General features: G+C 42.3%; 1 protein-coding gene across 3 annotated transcripts in view; it reads right to left on the bottom strand.

Annotated features, from left to right (window-relative positions):
* DSP (desmoplakin) overlaps positions 1-17,667 on the bottom strand; it is a 40,506-nt gene that overhangs the window by 19,747 nt on the left and 3,092 nt on the right. For all 3 annotated transcript variants that reach the window (XM_061995055.1, XM_061995056.1, XM_061995057.1), the window contains exons 2-10: positions 11,418-11,520; positions 9,620-9,768; positions 9,101-9,275; positions 6,348-6,476; positions 5,180-5,230; positions 4,166-4,327; positions 3,133-3,237; positions 1,838-1,933; positions 1,475-1,600 (exon numbers count right to left, since the gene is read on the bottom strand). In XM_061995055.1, coding sequence (XP_061851039.1) covers positions 1,475-1,600; positions 1,838-1,933; positions 3,133-3,237; positions 4,166-4,327; positions 5,180-5,230; positions 6,348-6,476; positions 9,101-9,275; positions 9,620-9,768; positions 11,418-11,520 — 1,096 coding nt within the window. The remainder of the gene's footprint in view (positions 1-1,474; positions 1,601-1,837; positions 1,934-3,132; positions 3,238-4,165; positions 4,328-5,179; positions 5,231-6,347; positions 6,477-9,100; positions 9,276-9,619; positions 9,769-11,417; positions 11,521-17,667) is intronic.

Below are 17,667 nucleotides of genomic sequence, written 5' to 3'. Positions count from 1 at the left end.
TATCCAGTTTGGAATTGTAGCACCTAATTGATCACGAGCAAATAAGGTAAAAAAGCTAAGTCCTTTCAAAGAGCCTACCATGATATAGTGTGTCACGGTTTAGTAAGGAGCAGCTTTTGCTTGGTAACAGGGGGAGGGGGTTGCAGTGAAGACCTGGTAAAGAGTTTTTGGACTCTCCCCAGCTCCTGGGTTCACATCCACCTCCTGCCTGGCTGGGCCAATCTGGCGCCCTGCGATCACTATTTAGGGATGGGAATTTGAAGCGCTGTCAGGAGGTGTAAGAGTGATACAAGAGGGAGGCAACCACGCGGACCCTACAGTCAGAGAAGGAGGCAGGAAGGAGGAGCACCAGACCAGACATCCCTCTGCAAGCTGTGGCAAGAATGCAGGCTGTACCCCTGCAACCCATGGAGGGCAATGGCAGGACTGAGAGCCACCAGCAGCTCCGTGTGAGTGCATCTGGATGGGCGAGAGACTGTGTGAGGAGGCAGCCATGGCGCAGGCTGTGCTGGAGAGCCTGCACGCCACAGAGCAGACCCACATGAGAGACAGAGAGGAGCTGCAGCCTTTGGAATAAATGCACCTCAGAGCAGCCCGTGCAGGGCTGCCATGTGTGTGAGGTACCCCACAGACTTACAGGGAGGACTGATGCAGAGCCCACCTGCCCTGAGGAGAGACAAATGGCAGAAGCTATCAGGAATAGACTGACTGAAACCCCCACTCCCTGCCCCCCTGGGCCCTTGGTTCAGGGAGGGGAGGAGGTAAAAAGACTGGGATCAGGACTCTGATCAGGGAGGAGTGGGGAGAAGGTGTTCTTAAAGGGCTGGTCGGACCCCTCACTGTTGTACCACTCTGTGTTGTTTTATTTTGGTTATGTTTTTGGGCTTTTATGCTTCTACTTTAGTTGGTGTTGCATTAAATTATTTTCTATTTTCTTCCCCAAGCTGAGTAGCCTGGTCTGTTTTGTCCTGAAACTTAAGCAGCAATTAAGCTCTCCCTGCCCTTTGGCAATACTCAGGTCTTCTGTACTTGAGGCTAATCGTGGTCTTTTGTTCCCTGACCGGCCTAAACCATGACATAGTGACATGAGGAATCATTTATTAAATGCATGTAACCTTTGAGGCAAAATCTATTCTACTACCTACAAGTGAAAGTCTTTCCTCTTTTAAAGTTTTTAGCATATCAGAAACTAGGGAATTTGTTGGGTTCATTCCAGATTTAAAAAGAAATCCCCAATTAAATCTAATTAAATTAATCCCCAAAAAGAGTCCCCAAGTAAACCAGCACTGATCTGTTCCTAGGCTTCCCTAAGAAATGGGCAGGAATATAGCAGGGCTATACCATTATTGTTTCAATTTCATACAGTGCTTTATATAAACATTGTAGTGCACCTGGGTTTACATTTGGTATCTGAAGAGGGCAACTGATTTCCAATGAAAGCACAATATAACCTGTCAGGTGGATGTGACAGTACCTCCAGCTCTTTGATCTGCTCCAGCAAAGACTGCAGTGACATGCTCTTATCACAGATGAACTTCTTTCTGATGGAGTCTTGTAAGTTTTTCAGGTAGCACTCTGTGGCTTGGGCCTCTTCAAAGAACTAAAGGAGAAAAGTTGTACACAACTCTTAAAAATGTCTGCTAAAAATCAACGGATTCCTTTCATGAGAAATCCCAGCTCACATGTGGCAGGATGGCAGCATTTACAGCATGGTAACAATGTGTTATGCATAACTGTACACAGATATACAAATATTTTGGTACAGAAAAAAAATAAAAGAGTGATGGGATTTACACTTTTAACAAAAGTAGTGTGATTTCTCCACATCACTACTCACCTGAAAGTAAGCTGCATTCTCTTTCAGATGAACATCAATGCACTTGGTGATCTGAAGAATCCAGCTCCACTGAGTTTGTAAGGTGTCCATGTAAGCCTAAAGAAAATAGCAATATACAGAACTCAAACCACCACACTCATCTCTCTGCCATATCTAGACTCAAGCAACACTATTCATGAATCTCATAAATGCAAATGAAAAATCTGCTCTGCTGTGCATGAATTTATAACTCATGCAAATAGTTCCCCAACTCCTAAGCATCTATCTAATTGCAATGAATTAAATATCTGCTTGTGAGATGCAGAGAGGAGCATGTTCATGACTTGAATTTTGTTTCATTGGCATAAAGAATGAAGTGCATGGGCTGAACTGCACAAGTAGTAGTGCATACAAAATATTTCATCTGCAAACTGTCATGGTATCCTTCTTCCAAGGAACATTGTCAAACACAATTTTTCATGATGGCTATTATAAAATTCTAACTTCTCCAGTAGTCCTCACATATATTCTTTAGAAAATTACACATAACTTTTACTTCACTCCTGGAGCTTACAGGAATCTTTCCTTCAAGGCAGAAGATGACCAAAGAAGAAACATGAATAGTGATTTTACACATTATAATGGTCAACAAAGTAAACACAATGAAAAGCAGAATGGACTTGTGGGTTTTTTTCCTATTAGCTTATTTCAGTTTCAGGGTTCTTATGCACTCTTAAAACAAGCACAACTCCAGCATTTCCTATTAAAATGAGATTTTCCAAATTGTTGCAACCTTTGGAATTGAAAGGTAAGGGTACAACAAACTGTGAAAGCAAAAATGTCTTGGCTGAGCTGTGGAAATGCACTGTGAATTTCAGTTGCAGAAAGTATTTGCACCTGGATTAAACATAAACCCTCAAAAACGGGTGTGTCTTTCTTCAAAACATGGCTACTAAGATAACAGAAGAACAAGGACATGCCTTCCTACCATAAATTCCACAGCGCTGCAGTCAACTCAGAAATACATTACTTTCAACACACTCAGACAACTCTCTAAGCCTTGTATTAATTTTCACAAGCATCTATCATCAACATTGATAACAATGAGAGCTCTCCCCATGGCTCTTAAGAAGCCTGCAGTTGTTGTGGTCAGGTTGGTAGAGGAAGGTAGTACCATTTATGAGAGCAGCTTATACAGCTGGACAAAAGTGGACATGCTTTTTAGCAGGCAAACTCTTCTGAGGTCCAAATGCAGCATTTCATTTGTCACCTTTCACTGACAACTTTTCAGTAACGTCAAACAAAGTCTAACTCACCTCAATTTTGTCTGAAGCAGGGTGCTGGTTGAGCACTAGCTGGTCACTTTCTTGCTTTAGCTTGTTGAGTTCTTTTTCTTTAAGCTCCAGTTCACTCATGCGTTTCTAAACAACCAAAGCACAGCATTAAACGGGCTTCTAAATGTGCACTGCACAGGATCCTTTACTTCAAATTTTACAGGTAGTTGTGATAATGTAAAATAATCCCTGCTAACACTACCTAGTAATTCTATTCAGTGTACTGAAATTAATTCTGAAAACAATAGAATTAAAGCAGGTACAATCATCACAGTTCTAGTCTCTACACTTGCCACTTCACAGAGCAAAGCACCCAAAGTTCTGCCTTTCTTAGGAAAGATGGAAGCAAAAATGACTGTATCTTGCAACATCAAGAACAACAGAATTATCAAAAAATAAACAAAGTATCTCCTTAACAGTGTGAACTTTCATTTCTTTTGCAATTTAGTGATCAGCATCAATACTGGCTTAAGGAATGCACATGCTCAACTGCCCTTCATCCCCACAGCAGACAAGGCACAGCACAAAGCACTTCTGACTGCACGCTGGCAAAACTGCTGGAGGAAGAGAGCAGTTCCCTCCGCTACAGCTCTGCTTCCTGCAAATGGACATCAGGGGCAAATAGCAGGATCCCCTAACTCCTACAGAGTCCTAACAGGGAGGATTAAACTGCTTGATTCAAGTTCCTTCGTTTAGGGACATAGCAACCGCATGCACAAGCTGTTAGGTGATTGATTGCCAGTCCAGAGTGGCCTGTACTGATAAGGCCAGATTCCAAGGCCAAAAGAAACCATGACAACTGGAATGGGAGCACAATCTGCCAACAGCTGTCCAATCCTGACTCAGAAGGTTGTCAAACAGTACTTAATCCAAAAGTGCTGATAAAAATCACCAGGAACCTGGAAAGAGCAAGGAAAGACCTGTCCTGTGATCAGACCCCTGAGCCAGGCTGTTCCTCCCTCACTATCCCAAAACAGGGCCCACGGAAAGCATAGGGAGATGTAAGCTGTCTTACAGAGAAAGCCTCCTGCTTCCTGGCAATGTCAGTGTTCCTGTCACTCCAGTCATAGAGAAGCTCCTCTTCTTCACAGTCATTGATCCACATGATCTCTCTGCTTGTTGCTTGGATGAGGTTCTGGAACTGACGGAGCTGGTCCATTCTCTCAAAGGAGTATTTCTGCAAGGAATTCCAGAAATTAGAAGCCATAAACACGGAAATGCCTGTGCTGAGTGGAGAGGGCAAGCCAGAAGCAAACCACACATCTATTAATCCTTTCGGCAGTGGACAGCAGACCATGTGCCTCGGTTTACCAAGCTATGAAATCTGCTGGCAATGGACAGTGGATAACATGTCTGGATTAATAGAACAATGGGAACCTGAAGTCAGCAGCTTCCAAAAGTCATTTCAAATACAGGTGTAGCAGACATACAGGCAGCAGGCAAGCAAAAAGGGGAAAACAGAAGAAATATCTGAACATCTAATATCACTTTTACTTGCATTTGCTGCTCATAGTACATCCTTGACATTGTAGCAGCACGTTTTGCACAGAAAAGACCATGAAGATTCCTTCTCTGTCCTCATGCCATAATACACATCCTGCTGCTTTAAATGTGTACAGGAAGCAGCTTCCAATCCCAAAGGTTATATCTACTGCTTGCACAAGATTCTCAGTGTATTTCACATGAAGATCCAAAGCAGGGAAGATGCACAACCGTACACAGAATTTGGTTCCAATCCACCTTTTAGTAACTTTAAGCTTGACCTTCTTAGTGTCTAACTCCCTTCACCAGGTGCAAACCAGAAACTTCCTTGTGAGGGTAAGTCAATTATACAACAAGTAATGAACTATCTCAAGTTGCTCAAATTGAGTCTTATAAAAACTATTTACTGCTGAATAGAATTATTTAAACACACATCTGTCATTCTGTTGAAATCTGCAATGCCTCTTGACTTGATTAACAGGTGTTACTAAAGCAAAAAGAGTATTCATCATGGAGGGTCTCAGAAATGAACACATTTCATGCTCACCAGCAGTCCTTCGTATTCTTCCTCCAGTTGATGAACTGCAGCCTTCTCCCGCTGAAACAGAGACATCAAATACTTAGTAAGTAACTTTGTAACTTTTACAAGTTGTCTGCTGATATTTCCTTTACACTGTGTCATAATATCTTAACTACAGGCGGTAATCTGTAAAGGTCTGCCGGAGACACAGGTGAGTGGCAGATCTGCACCACTGGAGGACCACAAGAAGTATAATACCAAGGCTTGGACAAATTTACTTCCCTCAGGGATGCTTAGTACATAAGCAAGCTTGCACATTACCCCTGTAACACCAAAACAGCTCCCAAAACTGGGTCTCCTTCTGTACCAATGTCCCAGACAGCTGTGAGAAACAGCTAGTCCTAGAGCTAGCTTTGGAGGTTATAGAATAGTATAAATTGCAATGTGAGGAGATGGCTTCCATTTTTATTCCCATTTCTATGGATGGGAAGCTGCACAGCCTTGGAACTGGTATTCCATAGTGTCAAACTATCACCTTTCCTACTGAAGGAGAAGGGAAAAGGTAGTAATACCCATTCCATTGTTCAGCCTGCCTGAGAGATCAGAACTCTGATCTCTCTTCAGCAGAACTGAGTGCCTTTTCCTTTAGATCCAACTCTCTCTCCTCCTGTCTGTGCAAGCAAGTAACAGAAAAGAATGGGGTTGAAGGAAGACTCCTTTCTCCTATACCCAGCTGCTGGGCTGACAGGAGAAGAAATTTGTTATCCCAATCATAAAATGCAGAGTGGAACAGAAGCTTCAGATGGACAAACGAAGAAACAAAATCCACACCTAAGAAAAACTCTAAGCTGTATCAAGTGATCCTTTCTTGTTTCAATGTACCTAGATAGAAAGTGTGAATAATTGTTCTTAGCCATTCTTCTCACAAAAGAAAAGTTGCAGCATTTATTTGCCAGCTTTGTGGCACACAGCAACAAAATGTTAAATAGCTACTAAATTTTCACTTTAAAAGAAAGAAGTGGAATACAAAATTATCATGAAATAACTATAATTAGAGATGAAAGTGGCTGTTATCATGACACCAGTGTTTTCTGAAGAAAAGCTGAGATACCTAGTATTCTTTTTTGCAGTGGAACCCCAGCAAGCCAACGATATAAATCTAGGCTAGGCAAGTGTAAGGAAAGACAGTAATTACCAGATCTGTTTTGACTTTGTCCAGGTGCCAGCGGTAGTCTCCAATGGCATTGTGAGTTCTCCTATGGTCACTAATTTGTTGCTCAATGGATGCTGCATCAAACCCCCATTTCACTAGCTCCATTTCAGCCTGGGAGAGACAGCATTTGTAATTTAATTTCAAACATTATTAACTAAATTAATGTATAAAGGAACTGAACTTAAAGAAACATGACTACACAGTAGAGAGTAAAACTGACCAAAGGCAAGTTTAGAGACTGGGGTCACAATTTCTTAACATTGTCATCACTTAAACTGGAAGAAACAAAGTTAGGCAAATATTTAAGTTGCTTAAAATCAGACTAAATGAAGCACACTCAGTAGTGTATTTTCATCTGTTTTCTTTGGACCAAACTGTTCTTTTATGTTCTATGGTACAGTTACATTCTTATCACTCTGAAAACAAATTAAGACTTTATCAAACAATGCTGTTAATGCAATTAATGTGAAAACACCCAGAGTCAAATTCTGTAGCCCAGCACACTACATTTCCATTTTAATTATACTCATGTGAACTCCAGTAACTTCAGTTAAATTCTGTAAAAAAAAAAAATGAAAACAACAGAGGATAAACTGAAATTATTATAGAATGTGTTGTTTTGTCTGGCATTTTGCCAACGTGGACTGTAGGATGCCAAGTGAAAATCTTTAGGAACAGCCTTGGAAAAACAGTAATACACCTGGATAATTACTAACTCAAAAACTATCTGACTGCAGTTCTTTGCTTCATTTTTTTCAAGTACTAAGAGCCACTGAATTCAAAACTCAGATCCTGAAGCTCCAAGTTATTTCCTACACTGCAAAGACACACTCTGTCTCTGTCTGAACGCCTGTCTGCGCACGCACACAGTAAAGAAATACGTATCTTAATCTTGGGTTGGGGTTGAATCTGGTAATTACCAGCCTGGAGTCAAATCTCTATGAGTCAACAGCTGACAATAAAGCCCAAGCCCCATTCAAGTGTAGGGGTTCAAAGGCAGTGCTGAAAATGATCCAAGAAGCAAAACCATTTTGCACTCAGCCATCTAAAAGCTACGGGACTTTGACCTTTCTCGTTATTTAAACAGTCTAAAGAGCCTGTAGCAACAGCAGCAGCTCTGGCTGGCTGCCAGTGTGTGAACAAAGACTGTCTGGATTTCACTGCACTTTCACTAATTCTGCACTGCAAATTTGACCTACCTTCCTACCACCTGATTCTCCTGTCAGCAAACCATCCAGAGGCAAAATAGAAAAACACTGACTGCAAACCACAGCTGCTCAGACCTTTTCCCCCCATCTCACCACAGTTACTAGGGGAAACATTATGCTCATGTCAGTGAGAGTAGGTAATGGGACACAGTGAAGCACAGTGGAAAGAAGAGACATGGTGGAAAGTTCAAAATCCATTTTCCCTAAAAAGACCTCAAAACCCCAACAGGGAGCTAAGTGCTTACTGGCCTCACCTCAGCTTTGCACTGAGGACGGAAAAAGGGAGAGAGAGAGAGAGCCTTTTACAAGAGGTTTTGCATGGGAACACAGCTATCAAGTATTGGCTTCTGCTCCTTATGCGTAACGAGGGGTATGTGAGCAGGGTGTCACATGGCATCTTTGGGAGTTGCAGCATGTTCACCATCTTTCATCACTGGAAACGTGCCCAGTGTCTGTCCAGCATCACTCCTCAAGCCATGGCAGGTCTGTTGATTAGCCTACTCTGCCACAGTGTGTGCGGTGGTATTTGCTGTTGCTGTCCAGATACACTGTTCAGCCATGTTACCACTCCAGGAGTGTGTCTCCACTTTCCCTTCTTCCTCTCAAACATGCCATACCATGGGAGGGCACAGGAAGACTAGACTATGACTAGCACTCACATAAAAGCATGGGAACTGTACAGAGCTCTCCTTTCCTCATTTGGTTTGCACAGCAACCACCTGGCAAGCACCATATGCAGATAACAATGACAGGATCACTAAGCAACAATCTAATAAAGAGAGATAAAAATAATGCAATTTCAACTTACAAGGAGTCTACAAAGTGTAACTTCAGCCACACTGTTCCATCCTCCCTACCTGTCTCAGAAAGGGCTTTCTAACAACAAACACACAACTTTATGTCAGTAGCACAAAACCAGACTTCAGACTCTCAACGTGTGTCTTCTACTTCAAGTTACACCACCAAAGCTGTGCTAGGCAAATTTATTCTGGGAATGTAACAGATGGCAACTGCAGCATTTTGGTGTGTATTTCAGCAGTGACTTTGGAAAGCCTAGTCCAGTAACAAACAGCCCTACCTTCTGGCTCCCATTGTGATAAGGACAGATTAGACGGGGAGAAAACTGAAAACTACTGGATAAAGGTAAAATCTGCGAAGCTAGTCCTAAAGGGTTAAAATAAATACGAATCATAAAGGAAATCTGAGGAAGGAAGGAAATATTGAGCATAATAATCTCTAATGCAAACATGCTAATGCCTTTTGTTGACAGTTGTGTCTTGGTCAGCTTTCAAATCTGACTTCCACACTTTTTCCTCTACAAAAGATGACCTCAAATCCATGTTTATATTTCTGTGGCAACTCACTATATGTACAATAATGGGGGGGAAAAATGAATTTGGAATAATACACATTCACATGCACATTAATTTTCTACTGGCATCCAAAACATTTCCACATGCGAGGTGACATTTATAAGCAACATCAAGCCTTTAGCATTGTCTCTGGCAGCATTTTGCACAGATTTACCTTCTGCTGCCTCATCCAGTTCAAGCATTCACTTGTGACACGTTTAGTGAATTCATCCCAGCCTGAGCCACTCTGAGAGGAGAAGCACCCACCGCCTTTGGAGCTGGCCCTCCTGGCCCGGGGCACACTGATGGCTTTGTACAGGGCACGCATTTGCTCTTGAAGCTGAAGCAGCCTGAAAAGGAAGGAATCACTTAGCATCTATGAGGAAAACACACAGAAAATATGGAAACAACACAATATCTCTATCCTGCTGGACCCCAACAATCAAAACAAAGTGCTGAATGCAGAGGCTGTAGAAAAAATATACTGACTAAAATTTCATAGGAACAGTCAAGCTGTGAAACTCTGTAAGAAATATGATACTGCAAGGTCCTTCTCCATGCTAGCACGTCCCAAACAGATTCAGTTCCACCTTGATTTCCATCACCTCCTGCAACACCAGGGAAGGTGAGCACTTGAGACCCGACAAACTCTTATCAGCCACATTCCCTCCTCACAATCCTTCCCTGGCAATACCTTTTCTGATACATATCACAGGGCTGGCCCATCTGCCTCATCTCTCTGATCAGCCCATCCAGGATATCCATTTGGTCATTTGCCTGTGCAAAACACTCTTCCAGATCTCTGTTCCCTCTAAATTGAACACCGTCCCCATATTTCAATTCCTAAAACAAACAAAAAAAGATATGAGAGATTAAATGAAATATTTATCACCTAAGCTTCATCTTGGTTATTTTAGAAAAGATGTTATGTATTATTCTTAAGAAGCCTGAGAAGTTTCAACTAGTATGCTTCTGATTCCCAGTTTTAACTGGCAGAGGCCAATTAACAGAGGATACAGAGTCATTAAGAAATCGTTATTACAAATAAGATATAAAAGAAAATTATTTAAACATAATACCAACCAAATCTTTCCATAAAGAACAGCATGTCCTGGCTGATGTTTATTTCAGCAGAGCCAAGGCCCCACAGAGTATGCCAAGTTTTTAAGACCTTTTGCTTTTGTGTTTAGAGGATGAGAAGCGAACCATGTCCTAGTGGGAGCTGATGGACATTGCTCCTGATTTTTTGGAAATTGGCCTGAGGTTCTAAGACTTTGCTCTGTGCAAAAACACCATCTGCACCTTGCCTGCTTGAGACCAGCTCCATGTCCTGTCACATTTGCATCCCGTCTTATCACCCAAAGTCCAGGCAAATTCTCCAAGCACCCTTTCAGTGCAGTGGACAGACATTAACATGGCACTTGAAGGAGAAAGACACAGCTTTTTTGATCTGATCCCACACTGACACAGCCACGCTGAACAAAACATAACCCAGCTGTGGGTTTTTTTATTGGCAAATAAAATGTTGATGGACCTCATTACTTTGTCCCTCAGAAAGAAAAGAAAAAAGTCAAATAAGCAACACACGTTGTGGCACCAAGCTGGAACTAAACATCACTTTCTTTTAACTTCACTAGAATAATATTAATCCTCAACAAGAGGCAGTATTTACTCTGGCATTGATTGTTACATAAACATGCTCACACGTGTTGTATGTCCGAAAAGGAAATGAGCTGCTAACCACAGAGTTCATTCCTGAAAGAATTTTCTGTCCACAGAGGGTCCCAAAGCATGCATTAAATCATATCTATTGCCAGAACTGTGAATAGGGTTTGCATCTCAGTGGCCTTAAAAGCAGGATGCACTCATCCTGCATCTCCTCTGACTTCAGCAGAAAGACAGGACATCCCAGTTTCGCCAGGACTGAATCTAGTGCCAGGTAGCAACCCACTCCTAGGAACTATGGGTTTGTATCAGTGCAGCATACGGCAAAGATCATCTGTGTGCACTCGGGATGAAACAAAAATATTTAAATCTAGTTTCATATACTTATTTAGGAATCATCTGGGAAAATAATGAAGGTTCAGGTTCATTATGGCCCAGAAAATGATGATGACCACAGAGTCTAAGTGGTCAAAACATTATTAACAGATGTTTACACTGACAGTGGTCTTGATTTAAAACTGAAAAGTATGATGCAAGAGAATCTGTTTGAAGAGGTGGGGTTATTTGGTTGGGTTTTGTTTTAAATGAAGAGATCTCCCTTTTCTTAATCAGATGTATTTCAATCAGTTTTACTGAACACTGAGTTCAGACAGAGGAGGGAGACCTAGAAAGGAGGTATGTTATCCACTCCCAGTTGCTTCACACAAACAGCTGAAAGGGGAAAAAGCAGATGAAGAAGCAGAGCCTGCAAGTCCAGAGAACAACACAGCATTCGTTCCCTGTAATATTCATAATCACTTTTGATAAGAAGAACAAGAAGCACTCACGGGCTGTACTATGAGCTCAGCTCGCATCAGGCAATCTGAACAGTTCTGCAGAAGCTCCTGGATCGTGTTCTGGCGTCTGGACACTGTACAGGTCCCATTCTGGCTGTTGTAGGGGAGAAGAGGATGAAGTAAGTACAGAGTTAATTGCACATTTTGAAGAGATGTGAGAAACACAAATTTAAAAGAGCTAAGGGAAGTTACATGGAATAATCCATCTCCGTTTAGCTTCACAGAGACATAACACACTTTATCTGGCCCTCCTGCATAAGTGCACTGCGAAGTTTTAATACCTATTCCACAATGGCAGAGCTGCTTTATAACTCTGTAACAGCAAGCGTGGAGTGACTACTACACAGGACAGAATAGAAGATGGAAACTGGCATGCCATAAAGGAGAAAGTTTTTCTTCCAGCTCGGGAATTTGTAGCTTTGATAGACAAAATTTTGTCAGTATTACAGTGAGAATGAATTAATCACCATCTTTGTTAAAGCAAACATACTAGAGCACAGCCTTTGCATGATCTTATCGTACATGTTATCACAGCAGCCATGAGATGTCAGAGCATAAAAGGAAAGCAAGATCCTCTGTCCCACAGGAGCATGAGCACACAAGTCTGTACAAGCATACAAAGGGCCCTTTCATCAGCAGAAATGCACGAAGCCAGTGCAGGGTCTTAAGAAAGAACAGCAAGATGCAAAAGCTACTACAAAAACAGATGTAGGGCCTGGAGTTAGAGGACGTGATTTCTTACAAATAAATAAAGTGGGAGTTTGGGGGAATCAAAGTAGTAGCGGGGGGAAAAGGCAATAAAGGCAACACTGGGTTGGTATTGCCGTCTTGCACATAATCTACTGTATCCATACTGCCAGAAGGTTGCTTTTTCAGCATTTGGGATTCAGCCACCACCAAAGCGAACCACTGCTAGTTGGATGTGGGTGAGGTGCTTCAAGTGAGGAATCATTCCTTGGTGATGGAATCAGAGCTCCCAAGCAAGCCCAGGCAGCTCCCAAACCCAAGCATTTGCCAGTGAAACTAGAATAAACCACTACTAAAAGATGGTAAGAAACTAAGACACTTCTAAGTCTTGCCTAGTTTTCTAACTCCTGTGCTCACAGTAAGTAAGCTTTTCCATTACAAATCACTGGAGGTTCAAGCCTTCCACAAAACAATAACATCAAAAAAACTACCAGTGTAAAAATGCCCAGCTCAGAGCCAGCAGGTCACTTGGTTTACATGGAAATATTTCCACTAACTTCACAGACTCTCACCATCCTTTGCAACAGGACTTGTGACAATGTAAAAAATCCAGCAGAGCTGTCCTTGGAAAAAAAAAAAAAATCACTGCAGTGGTGAGAAAAGTTCAGTGTTATTTGTAAAAGCTCTTCTGCAGTTTGTATGGTTGGTGCTTCAGCAGCCTGGCCTCCTCCTATCAGCTCTTCTTGAATGAGGAGAAAAAGCTGGAGTAACTTTTCACCAGCTTCCCCCAATACCAGGGACCAGACCTTCGAAGAGAGAGGCAGGACTGGAGAATCACTGGGTGATTGAAAACCAGCTGTACACATGCAACTCCTGGCTTGCACTGTGACCCTTTGGCTGTGCAAGCGCTGCGCCCTACTGTGCTATGCATCCCTGCATATCTTGGAAACAGCTTAGAGAAAACAATGGTGAAAAATAACATAGGGTCTGATTTTGTGCCAGGCTTCCCATCAGCTTCCTTTCCTAAATCGTTCTTTCTCCTTGGGCATTGCTGTTGTGTTTGAATCTAGAAATATCCGCCTGCATCTAAAATTTACATTTAATTATACCCACAATTATTCTCATGAATGAAACATAATAAAGAAGAGGAACCTTCCAAGCAATCTTCTCTTTTTAGAAGATCAGAAGGCTATTTTTTTTAAATTCAGCCTCCTCCTGACAGCTATAAATGCTGGATACTCATTAAAGCTAAAAGAATTATAGATGGGGACCAGACTTCTACTGTAATAATTCAGTGTATCCACTGGCTTCAGCGCAACTTCACTGACCTCAAAGGCTTTACATCACTTTACTCTGAGAGGAGGTCTAAACAACGGCTGTTGTAGCTCACACATGAAGAATTTGTGAAGAAAAGCTATTTTCAAATAAATCAAACTTCTAAAACAAACTTCTAAAGATAGAAAATAAAAGTACAAGTACTTTGTGTTCACCTCAATGATGTTAGAACACCACATCCAGAATTATTGTCTAGATAATAAAAAAGTTGGAAAACTGGAATACAGATGCACAAACATTTCAAAGGCAGAGGCGGATGCCTTGAAGTGGGAGGCTTAAGTGCATCCTATTTGGATCTCCAAACAAAGACCTTCAAGTTACTTATTTATAGTTTACAGGGACCTTCACACAAAGAAAGCAGCAGGACTCAAGGCTCTCCAATCTGTGAGGTTTGAGGAAAGAGCATGATTTTTCATCAGTGCTGCTTTTAACACCTTCGATGTCAGTTTTGTTGTTAAACAATTGTTTTGCTAGTCCTGCTATTGAGATCAATACTAGGATAAGGGGTGAAAAGGTAAGGCCTGTTAAAGGCAGCTGATGACACTGGGCCAGCTAATGGCTTTCTAATCCATCAGCTGACCAAAAGGAGGTATGCTGGTTCATGGGCCATACACAGAGGCAGCAGATGCCAGTGCAGGAGCTGTTGTTGGGTGGTATCACTTCACCACGCCAATAGGACTCAAAGACTTCACGTCTGAAGAGGACTTGGCTGTACAAACACACTCAAGAAGGCCATAAATCAATCTCCAGGTTCAGAAAATCAAAATACTTAGCAAGACAATACCTCAACACATGTTGGTTGATACATTAGACGGCCCTAAAACAATTTCACGTGGATATATCTTTAATACTTTTCACTCATGTGACAGGAGGGTATTTCATAAGCAGTTTCAAAGGCCCTCAGTGTAATACTCCTCTTAGTGAAGCCAACAGGTCTTTAATAGGAATAAGCAGATCAAAGCAGAAACCCCAATGCAGAGTAAGCAGACATCCAACCTTGAGGCAGAAGGAAATAGCCAGGCAAAGGAAAACCAAATCCAACACACTAGCATAAGAGAAAAAAAAATTACTGGGCTAAAGAAACTGAGACAAACCCGAAACCTTGGACATGCTACATGGCATCATAACGTGGAGGCAAGAACAAAGATAGATTTTTCATATATAAATACACCTATGTCTCTCAGAAAGATGTAGGACCCCAATAATCCTCACAGAACACAGATTAAATGGTTTGCTGTAGACAGTATTTTGTCAACGTCTCAGTCTGATTTTCAGTTTCACACATGAAAATGAATGAATTCAAAATAATGTTTGGACATTGTAACAACCACTGCTGCTATGATGACAGTTTGATTTGATCTTAATTCTGGCAGCATCTAAAGCTCAAACCTATGAACGGGATCCTGCTGCACCAAACACTGTAGGCACACCATCCTGTGAAAATACAGATAGATTTTCCCTGCATCCACTGCAGATGTGTTTTCTGCACCCCTCTAAATATAACATATATTTTCAACTATTCCAACAGAAAGGAAAGAACTGGAGCTTGGACTTTTAGAAAGACTAGTAACACAAGAGTGCAGAGACTCCTACTAACAAGTACAGGCATTTACAACAATCTGATTATTTGCTGTACTGCCTTGGTTTTGTAAACGCTGCACAACAGCGCTGAGTGAAAGAGCCTGAACCACTTCAGGCTTTAACTAGCTCGTTGTCCCCACAACAAAATTTTAGACCATGACACTAATTTTGAAGGCAACTCATGAATTTCTAAAAGGTACAATTAAGCTGAGTTCTTTATTAAAATGACTTCATTTTAATAGTCATTAACTATCAAAAGAACAAGGGAAAACAAAAGAGGGTAGTGTCTTTGTTTTAAAGTTGTAAGACTACTTCATAACACGGAAGAATTAGTTTTATTTTGGATGTTCAAATGAGCCCTGTATCTCTCTGCTGACGGAAGAGCACTAGGAGGGGCACAGCATCTTCACCGTGTCATCATTCTGTACAGGAGCCACCCTCTCCTTGCTGCACGTCAAGGCAGAATACATTGCTCCCTTGCTAGAGTTCTCTCAGAGGAATGAGAGGACAGACCAGTCCCTGCTGCCACTGGGATCTAGGCAGGATGGTAGCTCAGACAACATCTCCGTGCTGCAACACACCCACCTTGAGCTAAACTCAGTCATTATCTTACCGGTGAATCCTCAGTTTCTGAACTAGGATTGAACTTGAGTGTGAAGCGGCACCAGTGATGCTCACTAGGTCCTTAGCTCTACAGAAACAAGAAGTCACTATTTCCACTTTTCATAAATGGGACCAAGAAACACTGTGTGTGACACAGACAGCAAACCCAGTGGTGTCCATGTCCCTGAAGCATGGCAGGGCTGACCACTGCTGCTACTGATTTATTCAAGCAGTTGAAAAATGGCCTAAGTGATATGCTTTGAATAAATGATATCTCCTCTGCCAACACTTGGCTTGCACACTTACAGGACCAACTGAAGAACCTGAGGGGCAAGGAAGACAGTCACATCCTTGCTGCTTTCTCATTTGCTTCCTGCTGCTGCAGACCTGAACCCTCCCCACCCAGCAGAAATGTCAGCAGCGTGCGGTAGCCCCGGTTTCTGCACTTTTTAGTACACATCCAGAGGCTGCTCTGTTATTAGGGGGCATCTAGAGAAGCAGGGTGAAGGAGACAGCAAAAGCACATCCAGCAGCTCTGCAGAGCTTTCCAGGAGCTTCACAGCTCTTTAAAGCTTTGGAAGAACACAGCAGACACTCTTGGCACAAAGATCCAGTCTAAATCAAATCCATATAAGCTTTCTGAAATGTTTTAGTTCTTCCACAAAGCTGTGTTTTTTCATTCACAAAGTACAGAAAGCTTTAAAAAAGGTCTCTTTTTCACAGATCCAAAGTATTCTGCAACTCCTGTAACTCAACAATGAGAGCAAAACAACAGCACTTCTTCTTTTTACTCCCCCCTCCCATCCACACAAACTTGTTTGAACAAGCAAGAGATTCATCAGGGGATTACCTGGTGTGCCCAAGGTAGGCAAGTTAAAAGAAAAAGCTGACCTGGAATCTCTATTCCCAGCACACAGCCTGTACACACCACAGAACTAAACCATCACCCATCTGCCACCACCTGCCAGTCAGGTGAGTGTGCCCCTGCAAATGCTCAGGCGGATACTGGCAAAAGATGGCCAGTCACAATGTCCATAGGAACACCACCAGAAATTAACATTATAAACCAGCTTCTCCACCTCAAAGAAGGTGAATGTCAGTGCCAGAAATGATTCAGAGTTTCATAACTGGGTTCTCTCTATACTTCTCTGCTCTTACTAGGATCAGTTTTGGCACACAACAACCTTGCCAAACTAGTCGCATCTGCTGAGTGTGCACACAGACTAAGGCATGACAACAGGAAACCTCCAAAGATGTTTGTTTGCATCTTGCACGAAAGAGTTAGAAATGTGCAAAACCTTCAGAGTTGATGGTGAAATCTTAAAACCCCTGAGGCCCAGTGCATTCAGAGCAAGTGGCGTTTCACAAGGGATTCTGCCACACCTGTTCATGGAAAATCCTTCCACTTTTTCCCACTGATATGAATCCCCAGGAGCAACAACACTGTTTCTAAAGGCTGAACCTGCCCTGTGCAGTGAGCTGTGGACATGCCTCTCACACTTCTGGGCTCTGATAGAGGGAGGTGCCAAATGCAGGGTCCAGCCTGGACCATGGAAATACATCTGTGGGAGAGTAGCCACTTGAAATGTCAACAGATCCCTCACCAGCCAGATGCTTCCATCCCTAGCTTGAAATCTTGGAATTGCTGGGATAGGCACAAGCTGGTTTTCTTCTCACAGCATGGCAGCATCACCACTGTTCATCAGCCAGCTCAAGCACAGCACAGGCTCTGCCCCTGTGGCAGCTGTTCAGCAGCAATTTAGACACATTCCTCTCCCATTAGCCCATGTTTTTGCAGTTCTTGCCCTCAGCACAATGCTGTGGCAGAGGAGTTCAATGGGGACATTACCACACCAGTTCTACCATCGCTCAGCTTGGCCAAGACCCTGCAGATGCCTGTGAGATGGATGGGAAAGGCAAAAACATGGCTTTGATTCTGTTTTTACCAAGTTTACTTTGTCTGTCAGTCCCAGAAAGTAATGTCAGGGCAGGGCATCTGAATTTCTAACTCCTTCTCTAACTTAAAGCACAGAAG

This window comes from Colius striatus, chromosome 4 (assembly GCF_028858725.1).
Source record: "Colius striatus isolate bColStr4 chromosome 4, bColStr4.1.hap1, whole genome shotgun sequence".
In the NCBI taxonomy this organism is placed as follows: Eukaryota; Metazoa; Chordata; class Aves; order Coliiformes; family Coliidae; genus Colius; species Colius striatus.
This window is presented reverse-complemented; position numbering and strand designations above follow the sequence as displayed.